General features: G+C 49.1%; 2 protein-coding genes across 2 annotated transcripts in view; both read left to right on the plus strand.

The window, feature by feature from the left end:
* The window catches only part of COMMD7 (COMM domain containing 7), a 911,502-nt gene that overhangs the window by 217,802 nt on the left and 674,028 nt on the right, over positions 1 to 19,672 (plus strand). The window lies entirely within an intron of this gene.
* Positions 1 to 19,672, plus strand: part of NOL4L (nucleolar protein 4 like) — a 139,822-nt gene that overhangs the window by 66,524 nt on the left and 53,626 nt on the right. Inside the window, exon 4 of the mRNA XM_049779183.1 lies at positions 6,721 to 6,830. Within this exon, the coding sequence (XP_049635140.1) occupies positions 6,721 to 6,830 (110 nt within the window). The remainder of the gene's footprint in view (positions 1 to 6,720; positions 6,831 to 19,672) is intronic.

The following is a 19,672-nucleotide window of genomic DNA, read 5'->3' on the forward strand; positions in this document are numbered from 1 at the left end:
AAACCAGGAGTAACAACTAAGGACTGCCAGGTGTGGCCCACAAATCAAAAAAAAAAAAAAAAAAAAAAGATGAAAGGAAGATTTCTAAGTTTGGAGAGATAGTACAGGGGACTTAATGTAGTACTTGAGCCCTTGAGCCCTGCCAGGAGTGAACCCAGAGAACAGAGCCAGGAGTAAGCCCTGAGCATTACTGGCCCCACAACCAAAAAAAAAAAAAAAAACCTGAAAAAAGAAATAGAAAATGAAATAAAAGGAAAGATTCTGTTCTGGATAGCTGCTGGCAGAAAGCCTGAAAGACTCTGTATGCCTCATGGCCAGAGACCCAAGCGGCCTGCCCTCCTGGCCAGCTTCAGGTCCAGCCTCCCCCTGCTTGGTCTAGATGCTATCTTGCACCATGCAGGCCTCCCTGCAGGCATGGTCAGCTGCACACTCCTTCCCAGCCCCCTGCCATGCCAGCCTTCCCTCCCACCCCCACCCTCCCCACACACAGTCTGGGGAGAAATTGGAGCCTGCCAGAGGCAGGTTCCTCCAGGCCTCAGATTCCTGCCTGGGAAGGGGGGCAGGAGGGGCCTCGGAAACTCCTTTGGGTGCTGCTGGGAGAAAGGCCTCACTTCCTGGCCTCTGGTTTAGGGAAGAGGGAGGCAGCAAAGCCACCCTCTGGCCCTCAAAGTTTGACCTCTGCAGAATATGGGCTCTCCCACGCCTTCCCCCTGCACCAGCAACACTAACAAAGGAGGCCTAGAGGATCCGGAAGTCCTGGATGGGAAATTCTGGGTCTCTTGGATCTACAGGCTTCTTTCCCTGGCCCTGAGACCCCTGTGTCATTGGCCCTTCCCTGTTCTTGGGAAACAGGGCCTCTGATGGCATGTGTCTATTTATTTTTTTTTTTTGGTTTTTGGGTCACACCCGGCAGTGCTCAGGGGTTATTCCTGGCTCCAGGCTCAGAAATTGCTCCTGGCAGGCACGGGGGTCCATATGGGATGCCGGGATTCGAACCGATGACCTCCTGCATGAAAGGCAAACGCCTTACCTCCATGCTATCTCTCCGGCCCCTTGTGTGTCTATTTTTTTATTTGTTTGTTTAGTCAAATTTTGGGCCACACCGGCAGTGCTCAGGGGTTACTCCTGGGTTTGCACTCAGGATTCACTCCTGGCAGGCTCAGGGAATTGTTTGGGATGCCAGGGATCAAACCCAGGTCAACTGTGTGCAAGGCAAGCCTACTATGCTATTCTCCAGCCCTGGCAGTGTCTTATTTTCACAGCTACACATGAGGAGTTGGAAGGAATTGGTCACCTCAGGAAAGGTCTGCTCAGCAGTGACAGCCACTGCTGAGTGGCAGCCACAGTGCCACAAGCCCAGACCCTTCTGTTGGTTCCCATTTCTGCAGATGGTCTTTTTCTATGCGGGCAGCTCACGGCCTGTCCTTCCTAGGGTCTCCCTGCCTCCCTCCTCCCCCAGTGGTTTCAGAGCTTCCTGTTGCCTCCCTGTGAAAATGGGAGTGCCAGTACTGGCAGCTTCCTGTGGAGGATTGAGGGGGTTCATTCTCCTCTCTGCTCTCCTGACCAGGCCCCCAGGCACTGAGCTGAGTACCAGGACCATGCACCTGGACTGGGCAGCTCTCCCACCTGCAGCCTTCGTATTCCCCCACACATATTAGTGCTCCACAAAGATTCACTGCTTCCCAGATTCACCTCCCCTTCCTTTTACTTTTTGAGCCAGACCTAGGCCTGGGATCTGTTTCCCAATCGAAACCCCCACTAGGTCAGGTGGTTTTTAGTCTCCTTTGTCCCAGAGTCCCTTCATGAAGATGAGCTGCAGCTTCAAACCTTGCCTGGAAAAGCTCCCCATTTCTCTGAACCCAAGAATCATTCCACTCTATCCATGTTAGCACAGGAGAACAGCCACCTCCAGTCTCACCCAGAAGTTCCAGAGTTAGCCCACAACTGAAATTTGGATCTTCAGTGCAGCATAGCTAGGCTCTCTGCAGCACCCATGCTTTCCCCATCTGATATCTGATGCTAGAGCTAACTTCAGTTTTCCTTCTCAAAGAAGAGTTGAGGGCCTAAGAGATAGCTCAATGGGCTGGGCTTACAGGAGGCTCTGGTTTCATCCCTGGCCACTGCATGGTCTCTCACACTAACCTTAAATAAATAAATTAATAAATAAATAAATAAATAAATAAATAAATAAATAAATAAATAAAAATAAAAAATAAAAAGGTGCTAAAACATTTTGCAGGGAGCCTTTTCTGCTTCTTACCAGACATCAACTGGATTACTTAAACTCTGTGTCCCTTGTTCACGCCTAACTCACAGCCAGCCTTGGGCTATTTGTGGGGTGAGCATGACCACTTCAAGTGCTGATTCCTCCTCCTCGCCCACTTTGCTCCCAGTGTGTCTCAGTAGAGCCCAGGAAAGCACATCTTCCCTGTCCCTGTGTCCGCCTTAGTTCCTCCTGTATCATATCTCTGAGTGGCTGCATCCTTGAGCTTCCATCTAGGCCCCTTCCTACTGAGCCAATCTCTTTTTTGCAAGCCTCTTAATCATCTCCAGAACCGTGGGGACTCCCCACTGCTGAACCAACCCCCTCCACCCCTGCATTTCTCCTTGCTGAGAGGCATGGCTGAGCTCTGACTCTCCCACATAGACTCAGCTACCTCCCCAGCTCATTCCTTTGCATGAAAATCCCCACCCCAACAAGGCACATCTTCCAGACAGAACTCAGTTCCAGAACTGCATTACAATGTACACTGACCTCTAAGGTGTGTGTGTGTGTGTGTGTGTGGGTGTGGGTGTGTGTGTGTGTGTGTGTGTGGGTGTGGGTGTGGGTGGGGGTGTGTGTGGGTGGGGGATGTCCAGCTTCCCCCAGAGAAGTTACACTGCCCCCTTCCTGAGCCTTCTTGGATAAAAAGCTGCTGTAGTTTGGAATCTGTAGTAATGCTGGGCAGACCCTCCCACTTCCAGCCATTGCTCTTCTCTTTGTGGAGTATGGGGAGGTGTTTAGGCTGTTTGCAGTGATGCTCAGAGCTTACTCTTAACTCTGCACTCAGGAATCACTCTTAGCAGAGTTTAGGGACTACATGCATTGTTAGGATCAAACCTGCCTGCAAGACAAGTGCTTGACCCACTGTATCTCTGGCTCTCTTTTCCTTGTTTGAATTCAAGCTGTGGCTGAAACCAACCTTCTCTTAAAAAGCCGTGCATTTGGGGTAGGGCATGAGAAGCCCTCAGTCATAGAACATGATTCCAAATTTCTGTGGCCCCCAAACATGGTCTCTACCATACTCAGGAAATCCCCTGCGCCCTCACTGGGGCCTCTGTGGGTGAGGAAAAACCCCTCTTGTGTACCAGCTTTGTGCCACACACCCCCAGCCTTTGAGGAAATGAAACAGCAAAAGCAGTTCTTGTCTGGACTCACAACTGGAAAACATTCTTGTGAGTGACACCATCTCAACCTATCCCATCAACGTTAGCTGGGCCAGGTCCTCAGATATCTCTGGCTTTAAAGAGGCCAGGTCCAGGTTTTGGATGGGGTGTCAGAGAGAGAGGACAGGCAAGCCAAGGAGTATGTTTTGGGGTGCTCACACATACATAGCCTTAGCATCTGGGCAGTGCATATAGGTGTCAAGGAACCCTTCTCTCACCACAAATGAAGAATTGTCCTTTAAAATCAAAGTGGGGGGTGGTGAGAGAACAAGAGTACAACTAGTAGGGCATTTGCCTTGCAGGTGTCTGGCCCAGGTTTGATCACCAGCATTCCAAATGGTTCCTTAGAACCCCTACCAAGAGTAACCCCTGAGCACAGAGGCAGGAGCAAATCCAAAGCAGTATCTGATATGGCCTGAAACAAACAAAAACACCAAAAAGGAGGAGACAGGGGTGAAGCACTTGCATGTGACTGATCCTATCATCTGTGGCATCACATATGGTCCCCTGAGAAACTTGAATTTTAATGAATTTTGGAGGGTACTCAAAAATTGAACCCAGGACTTCATACATGCTAGACTAGAGTACTACTGACAGGCTGGGGATTGGGTCACAACTAGCAGTGTTCCTAGCAGTGACTGGGGAACCATGTGGTGCTGGGAACCAAACCAGGATCAGCCACACACAAGGCCAGCACTTTTAACTCCATTATTGGCTCTCTGAACCCCCGCCATTTTAATAATCGATAATAGATCAAGCGCAAATGATGAGCAACTGTCAGGTCTATTTAGCCACAGACAGAAGCTGGATGATCCAAGAAGCAGGAAGTTCCCAGGCCTGTCCCAATCCCTAGCAACTTTTCTCCCACTTTCTGGCTCATCTGTCTGTGTGGAGCCAGCCACTGTTTGTTCTTTTGTGTCTGCCTTCCTACATCCAATGCCATGCTTTTTCAGTCTCCCATGTCTCTCTGTCTAGACCTCCATCCAGTTTTTGAACTACAAGGTTAGCCTGGCAGCCTCAGAGAGCCCCCATCCTCATCTACCATCCCTACTGCTCTTGTAGTCTATTCTATAACAGAAAGGATGGGAAACCTGGACCAGTACCCATGCACTACAATGTTTGTTCTCTGCAGCATTGTTTCTCACATCCCCAGTAGGAACCAACCTTGGTAGCCACTAAGGAAATGATCTAATTAATCTATGGTAATATAGCACATGGCTATAAAAATTATATTAGCAGGACAAAGTAAGATGATTTTTATACTCTGTGTTGGGGGGGGGGAGGATGCTGGGGACATACCCAATAATTTTCTGAGGCTGTTCCAAGCTGGGAATCATACCCAAAACTTCTCACATGCAGCACATATGCACGAGCCACACCCCAGGCCCCAAAACAAGATTATTTTTGATGGTGCCTATTGTAAAATGTTAAAGGGGATAAAAAGCAGACTATAGTTCTCTGTATGCATTATGATATCCAGCATGTAGAGCAGAGAAGTCACAAGGAAAAAAATAAACAGAAGCATATGCCAAGCTGCATAGTGCAATTACCTTCTTTTAGATTTTTTTTTCTTTACCTCTTTCCACATTGCAAATATGCTACAAAAAGAACATAAGTCACTTTGATCTTCAGGACAACAAAGCAATAAAGAGGAGGAACAATGCCCCTTGCTGTATGATAGAAGAGCCAGATTTGGGGGTTGAGGCAACTGGAGGCCTGGCTCAAACCTGTGAGCCATGTGGAACCTGAGGGATTTGGGCAGTGGGGGGCAGGGCTGCTTTCCAGGTGCATCCTTTAGATCTGCAGTCTAACACTTAATCCCAGCTAAAGGGGGAAGAGCAGTGCAGGAAGGAGAGGACCAGAGTAGGGTGGCAGGGCTGTTGTGGCAACTCCTGTGAAGGTAGACAACTCTCCGACACTTGGACCCCAGATGCTCAGACCCTAGGCCCAAGGTCCCAAACAAAAAAATGGATTCTCAGACCAGTACCCAGACCATTAGACCCTAGACCCCAGATCCTTAGACCCTCAGACTCCAGGCCCTTAGATCCTCAGATTCTCAGACCCCAGACCTTCTAATCCCAGGTCACAAACCCCACACTCTCAAACCCTCCCTTATTATTTTTCCTTTTTTTAGTTTTTTGGGCCAAGCCTGGTGGTGCTCAGAGCTTACTCCTTATCCTGTGCTCAGGGATCATTCCTGGCAGTGCTGGGGGATTATTTGAGTGCCGTGGATAAAACCCAGGTTGCCTGTGTGCAATATAAGCATTTTAACCCTAGTATTATTTTTCCAAGTTCTTCCTCCTTTTTTATTTTCCCTAAGAAGTCCCAAATCTCTGAGTTGTTTTGATTTGGTTTGGTTTGGTTTGGTTTTTGGGTCACACCCAGTTACGCTCAGGAGTTACTTCTGGCTACGCGCTCAGAAATTGCTCCTGGCTTGGGGGACCATATGGGATGCCGGGGGATCAAACTGCGGTTCGTCCTAGGTTAGTGTGTGCAAAGCAAAAGCCTTACTACTTGCGTCACCACTCTGGCCCCAAATCTCTGAGTTTTAAAATTAGAAAATAGGGGGATGGTGCAGATAAAGCATTTGCCTTGCACAGATCTGATCCAGGTTCAATCCCCAGTAGCTCATATGGTCCCTAATCACTGCCAGGAGTAATTCCTGAGCATCACAAAGTGTGGCCCAATAACTGTATGTGTGTGTGTGTGTGTGTGTGTGTGTGTGTGTGTGTGTGTGTGTGTGTGTGTGTGTGTGTATATATGCATATATATACACAGATATATATACACACACACACACACACACACACACATATATATATATATATATATATATATATGGGAAAACCTCTTAAAACATTGATACTGGACTGCCTCAGAGGTCTGAACATGTGCTTTGCTAGTGGGAACCTCACATTTCATCTCTAACCCTGCATGTTCCCTTGAGCTGCTAGGGAGCAGCTGCTGCTACCAGGTATGGCCCCCGAACCAAAAATAAAATGCCCCCCCCTTAAGTCCCTCCCCCTCATAGAAAACTTCTAAGGAGAGAGGCTGAATTCAAAAGGTTACCCAAGCAAGATAAGGTGCTGGGACCCCCTGGCTGTTCAGTTCACCTCAACAACCCCCACACCTCATCCTGGCAGAGATATGGACCATCCATCACTGGTGCATGGCATCTGGGCCAGACTGTTCAGAGGCCAGCCAAGTCCTGCATGTGGGCAACGGGGTCTGGGGCCCTGCTAAGGGGACCCCACAGCACCAACGGAAGGGGTTTTCTTTTGCTCTTTGCTCCAGAAAACGAGCCTGCATCTCCTCTGGTCTCCGGGATTATTGACTACAACATGCCCCTCACCTCCACCTACCTGAAGCAGATGAAGTTGCGGGTGATGAATTCCCAGGAGCAGGTAAGCACCCTCTCAACCCTTCACCCCCACCTGGAGGCGTCCTGACTTGCCTGGATGTAGCTGGTCCTTTCTTTTTTTTTTTTTTTTTTTTTTTTTGGTTTTTGGGCCACACCCGGTGACGCTCAGGGGTTACTCCTGGCTATGCGCTCAGAAGTTGCTCCTGGCTTGGGGGACCATATGGGACGCCGGGGGATCGAACCGCGGTCCGTCTCCTAGGCTAGCGCAGGTAAGGCAGGCACCTTACCTCGAGCGCCACCGCCCGGCCCCGTAGCTGGTCCTTTCTAAGACATGAGGCCACCCCTGTGTAAATATTCTGGAAATCAAAGAGGCCCTTATCTGGCTTTCTGGGCCAGCAGGATTGAGAGGCGAGGAAAAGAATGTTCCTGCGTGGAGGTCTGCTGGACACAGGCAACCGTGGGGACCCAGGAGCCCAGCTTTGCAAAACTCTCCCCATGGGGTCAGAGCATTCCCAACCTTGACTTCTCTCCCCTGACCTGAACTTTGTCACTCCTCTTCTCCCACCCCCCAGATGAGAGAGAAGGGCGCCTCATGGCCTCTGTCACTCTTGGGGCCCAGATGAATCAGGAGGATGGGCCTCAGAAGTTTGCCTAGGGCAGATAAGGCTCTGGGGGCCCCTGGTACTCCAAAACCCTCAGCTGGGGGTTGCCAAGGGCCTGCAGGCACTATGGAAACAGGTTTTGAAAAGAAAACCCTGCTCTGGCTTGCCTCCCCCATAGCCCTTCTCGTCTGGGCCCTCTGCAGAGCTGAACCTCCCACCTTTTCCAAAGGTCCCATGAGAGTAAGCTGAGCTGACCCAGGGCTCCCCTGCCTGCTGGCTCCATGTGAACACAACAGTCACCCCTTCTCAGGTGCAACTCGGAGCCCGAGGTGCAGCCCAGGGAGGTGGATTCCAGGATGGGTAGCCTGAATGGAGATGGAGGTCTTAAGGGGACAGTGTCCTGTGCTGACACCCACCTTGTGGCTGGTGGGAGAACAGGGCCCTAATGACTGATGAGCAAATGGCTTTTGGGGGAGGGAACAATTGTCCAGGGAGTCTGGGCCACTCCCAAAGGAAGGGGATTTGCGGGAAGTTGTAGGAAGTGGAATTTGAGTGTTGGACTGAGGTAACTGAGATGGGATGGAGTGAGCTGAGCATTCCTCATCTTGTGTTACAAGTCCCCAAGAGGCCCCCCATCCCACCCCTAAAGTAGTAGATGCCCTGATGTGTGCCTTGGGAGGGCAGAGGAGCAGAACTGTCAGCACTTCTGGCAGGAAGAGCAGCACCCTCTCCCCTAAATTCCCCATGCCAAGGGCCTTTCTTTCAGCAGCTCTCTGCGTCCCACACAGCCAGGGATTTCCCAGCCCCTCTGTCATGGACTGGATTGCAGGTAATGGAAATTCCTGTTCGTTCCTGATGCAACCAAGAAAGACCCAGGAAGCCTTTGATGCTTTGGCTTGTGTTGGAACTGAAAATAATTTTACTACAATAGTAGCTTCTCTCCTATAAGAACAGAGTCAGAGCAGAACTCCTCTGGGGCACATGGAAGGCCCCAATAAGTGGCCCCATAACTCTAGGACCTCAAGGAGAAGCCCCGCTGCTGTGCTGTCTCCCAAGACAATCTGTGTTGTGCCTTCCAGCTTCAGTGGGCCACAGAGTGTCGGCTTGACTTCTGTGCTGTGCACACTTCCCTCCTGCAGATGCCCCAGGAAACGCACCACAGGTCAGAAGAAAGGATAGTTTATTTATGCCAACTAGAGCTCCCCACGAGGACTGGTAGGTTGGGAAGAGCTCCCATCGTGCATTTTAGTAATGTGGCATTTCCAGGAGATAGGCATACCGGCCACAGGGCACACTCCCTCGCTCTGTATATAGCAACCCACCAGCGTGTGGTAGGATTGCACATGGGCAGGACCTCATAGTGTGTGGTGTCTCAATGAGTGGCATTAATGAGCCCCTGACGTGGGACTTTCTCTGAAGAGGATACTGGATAATATGAAAATGCAAGTGCCAGGTTCACACAAAGAGAAAAAAATTGCCTCTTGAGGTCAAATTCAATGCACCCAATGTTTACAGTGGCCTCAAAATGCAAAATGGGTAGGACAAATACTATAGTGGGTAAAACGCTTTCCCTGCATACAACTGACTTCATTTTGCTATCTAGTACTGCATATGATCCTCCTATACCACCAGGAGTGACCCTGAGCAGAGCCAGAGCCCAAAGTAATCCCCAAGCACAGCTGGATGTAGTCCCCCCTCAAATATGCAAGACACTAGGAGGTGAGTCTCCACCCTCCCAGGACCCTAAAACATAGACCCAGGAAATAACCCAATGGGCTGAGGAAATACCTTTGCATGCTGGAGGCCCAGATTCCAACTCCACATCACATGGACCTCCAGTACCTGTGAAAGTGACTAGGAGCTCTGAGCAGAGAAGGTCCCTGAGCATCTCCCATTGTGACCCCCCATTCCCAAAACAACAATAACAACAACAACAAACTAAGCAAATTAAAACCACAGACCTAGGGCCATCATTGAGGAGACCACAGGCACCTGAACTGAAATGGAAGCATGGAGCTTGCTAAAATACCACCTTGCCCTTGCTCAGTCCCACCCTCCTACAGATCAGAAATGAACACCATTTCCACCATGCTGGGATGATAAATCCATTTTTTAGCTTGGAGCAGGGTAGGAAGGCCCCATCAAATAGGGCCTGCCTCAGAGAGTATTCCTGAGCCTTCTCTGATAAGATGGGGTTCCTACACGGTAGAGACAGTGCTCTTGGAGGACTCATTTTGCTGTCTTCCTGATGCCCAGCCAAGGCTTTTGTTTTCTATCTTATTCCTTTCTCTCTGCCTCTCTCTGTGTTTCTGTCTTTGTCTCTCTCATTTTTGAACCACACTCAGCAACGCTTAGGTGTTACTCCTGGTTCTCCACTTAGGGATCACTCCTGGCAGTGCCTCAGATGGGAGGCTGAGGATTGAACCATCTTGGGATCATTGAGAATCTAACCTTATCCACTGTACTATTACTCCAGCCCTCATTTCATTCTCTTTCATGTCTATTTTTTAAAAACTGTGAATAACACACGGCCTTGGTAGAAAAAAACAGTAGCCAGAAAGCAAAAGCATCAATGTTGAGAAAAACCCCTGTCCAATGCCCTCCCTCAAAGGCCCAGATGTGTCCATGGTGACTCATATAGATACTGGGAGGAAAGGAGTGTCTCCTGTGCTGACCATTTACAAGCTGCTTTGATTTTCTGATGCTTCTTGTATGTACTTGGGCTGCTAGCTTTCCAGGCCCTGATGTTTCTTATTCTTATTACTCAGAAGCTGGTTTTATCCTTTTCCTCTCTTTTACTTAGCTCGTTACCATTATCATTCATCTTTCTATCCATCTGTCTGTCTGTTCATCTTCCTTCCATCATCCTGAAAGTACTCTCAAGAGACCACAATCTTGGGGCAAGAGCAATTGTACAGTGGGTAGGGTGCTTGCCTTGCATGTGGCCAACGTGGGTTTAATCCCTGCATCCATATGGTTTCCCCAAGTTACTGCCCAGAGTGACTTTTGAGCCCCACTGGATGTGGCCTCCCCCCCCCCCTAAAAAAAAGCCCACAATTTCTGCTCTCTCGCCCAGCTCTCACTCAGAAGCAAAGAGACAAGGAAAATCAAAGCCAACACTCTGGGCCTTTGGGGAGGAGAAGCAGAGGAGAAACAAGGGAACAAGCAGAGGCTTGTTCAATGGACGCCTATTGTCTCTCTTACCTTGACAGCACTGCAAGTTTCAGGTTCTCTGGCTGTCCCTGAACCAAGGCTGCAACACCAACCCCTGCTGGCAATCGCCGGGTCCACTGATAGGAACCTAGGGAGAAGCCAGAGCCTGTTCTGCTGGGAACGGTCCTTGCACCTGATGCTCTCCCCAGCCTCCATCCTATGCACCACACACCCTTTCCCTATTCACTATCACCCAGGCAGAACCAAGGCACCCCTTGACTTAGTGACTCAGTGACCTCACCTGGGAGGTGCCCCAGGCAGAGATGGTGCTGGAACAGATCCAGGGCTTAGCGTAGGATCTAGGGAGCTGCCTTATAATATCCAGAGCCTTGGACAGTGGTGGAGAGGGGGCAGGGCAGAACCCCACCTTGGGAGTCCACTGTGTTCTGCGGGGTGACATTTGACATCCCTAAGAGTAGGCTGACATACATCTCCATCTCCCCGAGGTTGTCGTATTAGAACCAGGACTCCAATTTTTAGGCAACAGATCAGATCCTGCAATGGAAAAGTGAATCAATTATGTCTCCTCCCACCCCCACTGCACCCCACATTCATACTTGCTTCCTGGAGCTGGAGGCTAAGACCTCGGACTGTCCCAAGGCTTAGCTCTTTCATGTTCCTGCACCCTCACTGCCCCCACCCATGTCCAGGGCTGCCAGGCGGTCAGCACCCCCCACCCCTCCCCTCCCTCCAGTTCCTGGAGCTAATGTCCCACTAATGGTTTTAATGGTTCTCCCCGGCTGCTTGTGAAGTGGTGGCTGCTCCATTGTTTAAGCCCCTGTGACGAGGCTCTTACTTGTCTCCATTAACCTCTGCCTCCCTCTTCTCTGCCTTTCTCTCCTGCTCCTGGGGTTTTCCTTGGGTCCTGGAGGATGGGGGAGGGGAGTCAGGGCTCCCCATCCCCCCTCGCTTGTGGTCTCTGCAGGATCCATAGGCCTCCCCCTACTCTCTGATCAGCCCCCCCACACACACACACTTCCCAATCTCCAAAGATTGGCCATCCCTAAACCTTTCAGCTCACCATCATGGTCTCAGCCAAAGGACAGCAGCCTCAGTTCGCCACCTGGTAGCTGTGTGACCTCGGGTAAATTGCGTTACCTCTCTATGCTTTCCCCACCCACACACACCCCTCCCGTCTTTTCCTTGAGAGCAATAATAATACAGGTTGCTTTGTGGTGTTTTTCCAAGAGTTCTGAGTGGCTCTGAGCCAGCTTCCGTGCCTCAAACATTGTGGGGGAAGCAGGGGGGGGGACACCCCTTGGAAGCAGGAAGGAAATGGTACTGGCTTGCCCTGAAGCTTGCATTTCATCATCATCCTCTCGAATGGCTTTTTTGCCTAGGAGACCAGGGCCAGAAGGAGGCTCAAGAGGGACATTGCTCTCTGGGAGCCTTTGTCTAGCAGAGCAGATAAGCTGCAGCCTTGGATGGTAACTGCCTCCAAGAGAAGCAGAACCTTGGCAACAAAAGAGGCTGAGGGAGGATGGGAGCGGAGAGATAGTACAGTGGGTAGGGTGCTTGCCTTGCATGCAAGTGACCTGGGTTCAGTGCCAGGCTCTTGAGTGATTCTTGAGCCCAGAGCCCAGGAATAAGCCTACACCCCTGGGTGTAGCCCCAGAAGAGAAACGAAAATCACCACCAACAAAAAGATTGGAAACCTGCCAGGCAGCTGGGGGACTGTGGTTTATTTGGAGATGAGAGCTGGGTGAGCAGATGAAAGTGGAGAGAGGAGTTCTGGGAGAATTTAGCTGGAGGAGGACTGCAGGAGAGGGAATGAGAAAGAGGAGGAGGAGAGGAGGGGACAGAGCCAGGGCCACTGGGCTTAGCTCTTTCTCTTTTTCTTTCCATTTTTGGTTTCTTTGTTTGTTTGTTTGTTTGTTTTTGGGTCACACCTGACAGTGCTCAGGGTTTACTCCTGGCTCTGCACTCAGAAATTGCCCCTGGCTGGCTCGAGGGACCATATGGAATGCCGGGATTCGAACCATCGTCCTTCTGCATGCAAGGCAAACACCCTACCTCCATGCTATCTCTCTGGCCCTGGCATGGCTCTTTCTTAGAGGTGAGAGCCTGGGGTGGGGAGACCCCAAGGATGAAGCTAAGGACAGAAAGTGAGCAGTCACCCCCAGGCTTCCAGCTCCCTCCCTGGAAAAGGAAGCCAGCCCATTGGGAAAGTCTGCACACACCCCTTTTCTCTCTTGTCTTGGAATGTGTGTAAGAGAGAAAATTGGCCAATTTCACAGGTATTAAACATTCATTTTGTTGGACAACCCTTATCACAATGTCCAACATTTTTGCTCACCCCACACAGAGACCCAATCATCTTGATGCAGTATCTCTCCAGCCTCCAACAAAGCACCATTTACTCGTTGTCTCTACATACTCAACTAGCTTGGGTCTGGAGCCATAACACAGCCAGAAGGGTATGCAGCTTACCTGACACCACCCCTGGGACCACATATGATCCCTCGAATCCCACCAGGAGTGATCCTTGAGCATTGCCAGTTGTGGCCCCCACAATCCCCTACCCAGAAGCGCAAACAAGACAGATTTGACCAATCAGCCAGCTCCTTTAGGTAGAACTGTGTACCGTTTGTCTTCTTGTATCTATTACCATGATACTCAAACACCACTTTTGAGGGTTCATTTATGCTGTGGCACACACTGTACCTCATTCCTTCTTATAGCAGAATAAAAGCCCTTAAATGGAAGAGGTCATGTTTAATGGTTCCAATCACCAACTTCCGGTCACAGGCTCTCCTGTACCCGCATTTTCATCTTTGGGGCTGCTGGGTCATAAGACGTGGGCAGATGGATGTGGGCTTCTGCCTCTCTGTGTTCTCACCCCTGCTTGTAGCTTCCTTTTCTCACCAACACCGTCCAGCTCTCTGTTGGTCAGACCCAGGGATGAATCATCCAGGGATGGAATGCAGCGAGTCTGTCACTTTAGGAGAAAGCTTTGCCCTCTGGGCAGGAGCCTAGGACCAGTGCCCAGAACCAGCACTTGACCTGTGCTTGCTCCACCGCCCACCCTCGGACTGCCTGTGGGCAGACAGAGCTGGAGGAACAGCAGCACAGGAATGTTGCCAAGACCCTTGCTGTGGTGCTAGGTGTGTGACCTCTGATTGTGTTGTGGAAACAGGAGTTCTGATATGCTTCTTTAAAAAGAAAAAGGGACCAGAGAGGTAAGGCGCTTTTGGGTCACACCCGGCAGTGCTCAGGGGTTACTGGCTCCATGCTCAGAAATTGCTCCTAGCAGACTCAGGGGACCATATGGGATGCCGGGACTCAAATCACTGGCCTTCTGCATGCAAGAAAAATGCCTTACCTCCATGCTATCTCTCCAGCCCCCATAGTACAGAATTTAAGACACTTGCCTAGCAACCAACATGGTTCAATTTTCTAATTATTGTCAGGGGTTGCTCTTGAGCACAGAGCCAGGAATAGCCCTGAGCATGTTTATGTGTGACCACAATCCACTCCCCAAAAACAAAAATAAATAACAAACTCCAAAGTGCTGGATCTGAAGCACCTTGCGTGTGGCTGACCCAAGTTTGATTCCTGGCATCCCATATGGTCCTCAAGAACCTCAGGAGTGATCCCTGAGCACAGAGCCAGGAGTAAGGCCCTGAGCATCTCCAGGTTTTAAAAACAAAATCAATTTAAAAAATCATTAAAATATTATAATAAAGTGGGTCCGAAGAGATAGCACTGCAGTAGGGCATTTGCCTTGCAAGCAGCCGACCCAGGACCGATGTTGGTTCAAATCCCATATGGTCCCCTGTGCCTGCCAGGAACAATTTCTGAGCACAGAGCCAGGAGTAACCCCTGAGTACCACTGGGTGTGACCCCCCCCAAAAAAAGATAATAAACTGAAATGGAAAAGCTCCATGTAATAGAGACATAATCCAGAACTTCTGGAGCCAGTGTAGGGCACTTGCCTTGCATATGGCCAACCTGGGTTCAATCCCTGGCATCCCAGATGGTCCCCAAAATTCAGCTAGGAGTAATCCCTGAACATTGCTGGGTGTGACCCAAAAACAAACACAAAAATGCAGAACTGATAAATCAATAGAAATAAAATAAAATAAAATGTAGTCAGTCCAGCAAAAGCAGTTAAAAGAAGAAACAACCTAAAATAAAAGAGACAAATTAAATAGAAAATATTAGATATGTTGGGGCCAGAGAGATAGCATGGAGGTAGAGTGTTTGCCTTGCATGCAGAAGGACAGTGGTTCGAATCCTGGCATCCCATATAGTCCCCTGAGCCTGCCAGGAGTGATTTCTGAGCATAGAGCCAGTAGTAACCCTTGAGTGCTGCCTGGTGTGACCCAAAATCCAATATATATATATATATATATATATATATATATATATATATATATATTAGATACGCTAACAGGAATAAGACCAAACATCACTAGATCACAATAAATATAAATGGGTTGAATAATTTCATGGCAATCAATAGAGGCTTCTCTGGAGACATTTTTTTTCTGTAATAGTGATTAATTTCTGGGGCCAGAGCTATACCATAGGGGTTAGGGCCCTTGCCTTGCACAAGGCTGACTGGATTTAGTCCCTGGCATCACATATGGTCTTCCGAGCACTGCCAAAAGTACAAAGCCAGGAATAGCCCATGAGTATTACTGGGTGTATGCCCCAAAATATTTATTTACTTTTTTATTTTCCCCTTTCCTCTCTTTGTTGTTATGGCAAGTATGTAGGTACTTGGTTGTGGTGTTTTCACATTTGACTGTGTTTGCACACTGTTTTCAGGTGTGGTGTCCCTAACCCTAACCCTAACCCTATATTGCACACTTCGTGTGGCACATGGACCACATGGCAGTGCCACTGGGATTGTACCTGGCATTTGGGAAAGTGCCAGGGATGGATTTTCAGCCTCATAACTGCCTCTACCACTGAGATTTTCCTTGGGCCCCACATTGGGATTTTTTTTTTTCTTTTAGTGGAAAATCTGGTGAGTATCTAAAAAAGACTTAAAAAAAATTGTAAGTCTTGTTGTTGGGGCCAGAGTGATAGCACAGTGTGTATGTCATTTGCCTTGCATGCAGCGACCCGTATTTCATCCCCACCATCCCATATGGCTCTCCTAGCCGGCCAGGTGTAATTCCTGAGTGCAGAGCTGGAGTAACCCTTGAGCACAACCAGTTGTAGCCCAAATCCTCCCCCCCCAAAAAAACCTTGCTGTTTGAAAGTAAAAAAATAGGTAAGAGTAAGTAGGGCCCGGAGAGATAGCACAGTGGCGTTTGCCTTGCAAGCAGCCAAACCAGGACCAAAGGTGGTTGGTTCGAATCCCGGTGTCCCATATGGTCCCCCATGCCTGCCAGGAGCTATTTCTGAGCAGACAGCCAGGAGTGACCCCTGAGCACCGCCGGGTGTGGCCCAAAAACCAAAAAAAAAAAAAAAAAAAAAAAGAGTAAGTACAAAAAAAAAAAAAAGAGAGTAAGTACGTAGTAATGTACTCGAGTGAATGCTGGCTTCTCCAGAGGTGGAGAGTCCTGATACATAGACCAGTGTGAAAGGAGGAAAGTCCACATCTCAAGAGGAGAGACATAGGTGATATGTGTGTGGCAGTACATTTGTGCCTTGAAGACTTTTTTGTTTTGTTTTTGTTTTTGGGTCATACTTGGCAGCGTTCAGGAGTAACTCCTGGCTCTACACTCAGAAATCCCTCCTGGCAGGCTTGGGGGACCATATGAGATGCCGGGATTCGAACCACCATCCTTCTGCATGCAAGGCAAATGCCTTACCTCCATGCTATCTCTCCGGCCCCCTGAAGACTTTTTTTTTAAATGACACAATAAAGGAAATAAAATTAGGACTGGGGTGATGGTACAATGGGTACTTGTTTGCCTTACAAGCGGCAGACCATAGGTTAGATACCCAGCAACTCTATGGCCCTACACATACTGCCAGGAGTAATTCTGAGCAGTGCTGAGTATTACTTAACCCCTGGGTGCTGGATGTGACCAAAAAACAAAAATCAAAAAATAAATAAAAATTAAAAATAAGGGCCCGGAGAGATAGCACAGTGGCGTTTGCCTTGCAAGCAGCCAATCCTGGACCAAAGGTGGTTGGTTCAAATCCTGGTGTCCCATATGGTCCCCCGTGCCTGCCAGGAGCTATGTCTGAGCAGACAGCCAGGAGTAACCCCTGAGCACTGCCGGGTGTGGCCCCCCAAAAAAATTAAAAATAAAATGAAAAGAGAATCCAATGCTTTTAGTGTCAAAGTAGTAAACACTCAACACAATAAAACCTTAAATTAACAAAATTGAAGTGATCTAGAAGCGAGATACTTTGTTGGTTGGTTTTAGGGCCATACCTACTGCTGCTCAGGGCTTACTCTTGGTTCTGCACTCAGGGGTCACTCCTGAAGTCTTGGGTAGAATAGGGGGACACCTGTGGGTCAAACCCAGGTCAGATGCATGCTCTTTAAAGGCAAGCTCTTTAACCCCTGTATATCTCTCTTCCCCAAAACCTGCTATTCTGTGTCCCCAGTAAGATCTCAGAGCCCCTCAGAGGTCAGCCTGTGGGGGGTAGATAGAGAAATCTGTAGGTCCGGCAAATATAAAGGAGGAACCCCACATTTCCCTGTGAGGTAGCATCTTCCTTTCCTGGCCCCTCTGCATCTCCCCATCATCAGCCTCATCTCCCACTGTGTAGTCTTCCTTTAAGCCAGTGTCTTTAACACTTGGAGCACTGATATTTGCTCTCTGGAATTGTACCCAGAGTATGAGGTGGACCTGATAGAGTGTGAGAGATTATCCTCTGCTGCTTCTGTCACCTTTTTTTTCTGGGTCCCTGTCATCCCTTGACTGGTTCACCCACACCAGGATAAACTGGGATCTCATCCTCCTCAGTTCCCTACCTCCTTCCTGCTCCCACACTGGCTCCCTCCCCTGCTCTAGCTCTGGCTCTGCTGTGCCCTCAGCACCTGTTTGTTACCTGTTATGTAGCAGAGCCAGCAGATGGAGAGTGGCCTCCAGCCTGGCCTCTCTGAAAGCCCAAGACAGACCCAAACTAAATGCCACTGGCCCCGTTTTGCAGATCTGCACAGCCACCGCCCAAACTGCTTCCTGTCTCTGTAAATCCCTGGCTCTGCGTGTGGAAGAGCTGTACTGACCTTGACCAAAGCTGTTTAGATTCTTTCCTCAGAGAAGAATCCTTGGAGCTTCTCTCCTAAGTAGGAGAAGACATGCAGTTGGGGTAGTGGCCTTCAGGCTCTCCCCGGGGGTGGGGGAGGGCCCTGTCAGACCCTCCCTTAGAACCCCAGATAGGCTGCTCCTCAGAAACAGCTTCTCAGGTGGACAGAGCTACTGAACCTGCTCTTTATTCACTTGAAAATCTGGATTTTATTTTCATGAATAGAATAGATAGGGGACTGGAGTGAGAGCACAGTGGGTAGAGTGATTGCTTTGAATGTGGTTGATCCCTGGCATCCCTATAGTTTCCTGAGCATTACCAGCAGCATTCCTGAGTGCAGAGCCAGGAGTAACCCCCTGGGTACTACCGGGTGTGGCTCAAAAACAAACAAAATAGGGGCGGGAGAGATAGCATGGAGGTAAGGTGTTTGCCTTGCATGCAGAAGGTCATTGGTTTGAATCCTGGCATCCCATATGGTCCCCTGAGCCTGCCAGGAGCGATTCTGAGTGTAGAGCCAGGAGTAACCGCTGAGCACTGCCGGGTGTGACCCAAAAAACAAAAACAAAATAGGGGCCTGAGAGATAGCATGGAGGTAAGGCGTTTGCCTCCTATGCAGAAGGTCGGTGGTTCGAATCTTGGCGTCCCATATGGTCGCCTGAGCACGCCAAGAGCAATTTCTGAGCATAGAGCCAGGAGTAACCCCTTAGTGCTGCTGGGTGTGACCCAAAAACAAAAACAAACAAAACAAAACAAAACAAAATAATGATGATAATAGAATAGATAAAGTGAAAAATCATATAGAAAATCAGGAGACCTACTCTGGCCACTTTATTTCAATTTCTACTCTTCAGAGACAACCTTTTCTGTTTTGTTCCCCCTCCCCCTGGGTTATTTATGTTTTGGGCCATACCAGCCAGTGTTTAGAGTCTATTACCAAGCTTGGTGCTGGGTGGGTCAATGCATGCAGTGCTGGAAGACTGACTGTGTGCTGAGAATCTAACCCCGCCCCCCATCCCAGGGTTCCTGCAAGCAGAGTATACACTCTAGCCCGTTTAGCTGTCTCCCTGGCCCCTGTCTCTTCTGTTATTTTTGCCTCCTGTTTCTGAGTAATATGCTTATACCTCGAGCTCTTATTTGCTTAAGAGTGGCTCCCATGGCCCAGAGAGATAGCACAACGGCGTTTGCCTTGCAAGCAGCCAATCCAGGACCAAAGGTGGTTGGTTCGAATCCCAGTGTCCCATATGGTCCCCCGTGCCTGCCAGGAGCTATTTCTGAGCAGATAGCCAGGAGTAACCCCTGAGCACCGCGCGGGTGTGGCCCAAAAACCAAAAAAAAAAAAAAAAAAGAGTGGCTCCCACACATTGTTCAAGGGTGGACCCTGGCTGTGCCATGCTCAGGGACAAAATGGTGTACACGGATCAAGCCTGAGCCCTTTGAGGTATAAAGCGCATATACTCATGTTCTGACCTATCTCCTTAGCCCTTCATTTAGTTCTGACTTTTCTCTGTGAGCTTTCAGACTGTTGTTTGATTTTTTGCTATAGGTGTTAAGGATTTACACACTCACAAGCTCTCAGAAACATACTTATTATATCTCCTTAGTCTGTTCCTTAACACATCTGTATCGCTGCAGATAAATCACCGCGTGACTTCTATCATTACACCCCCTGTTTCTGTTCTACATAGCGGAGCCAATTATCATGATTGCATTTCCTTTCTTTGAATAGATTTAGACACTGTCTCTATTTTTCCAACTCGACCCCTTGCATTTTTATCTTGCTTATGATGTGTTTTGTAGCTTTTGTTTTGCTATATTCAAACCCTACCCCCTAGCACTACCAAACAAACAAGAAATTGAGAGTAAGGGGCCAGAGTGATAGCACAGTGGTAGGGCATTTGCCTTGCATGAG

This window comes from Suncus etruscus, chromosome 9, assembly GCF_024139225.1.
Source record: "Suncus etruscus isolate mSunEtr1 chromosome 9, mSunEtr1.pri.cur, whole genome shotgun sequence".
In the NCBI taxonomy this organism is placed as follows: Eukaryota; Metazoa; Chordata; class Mammalia; order Eulipotyphla; family Soricidae; genus Suncus; species Suncus etruscus.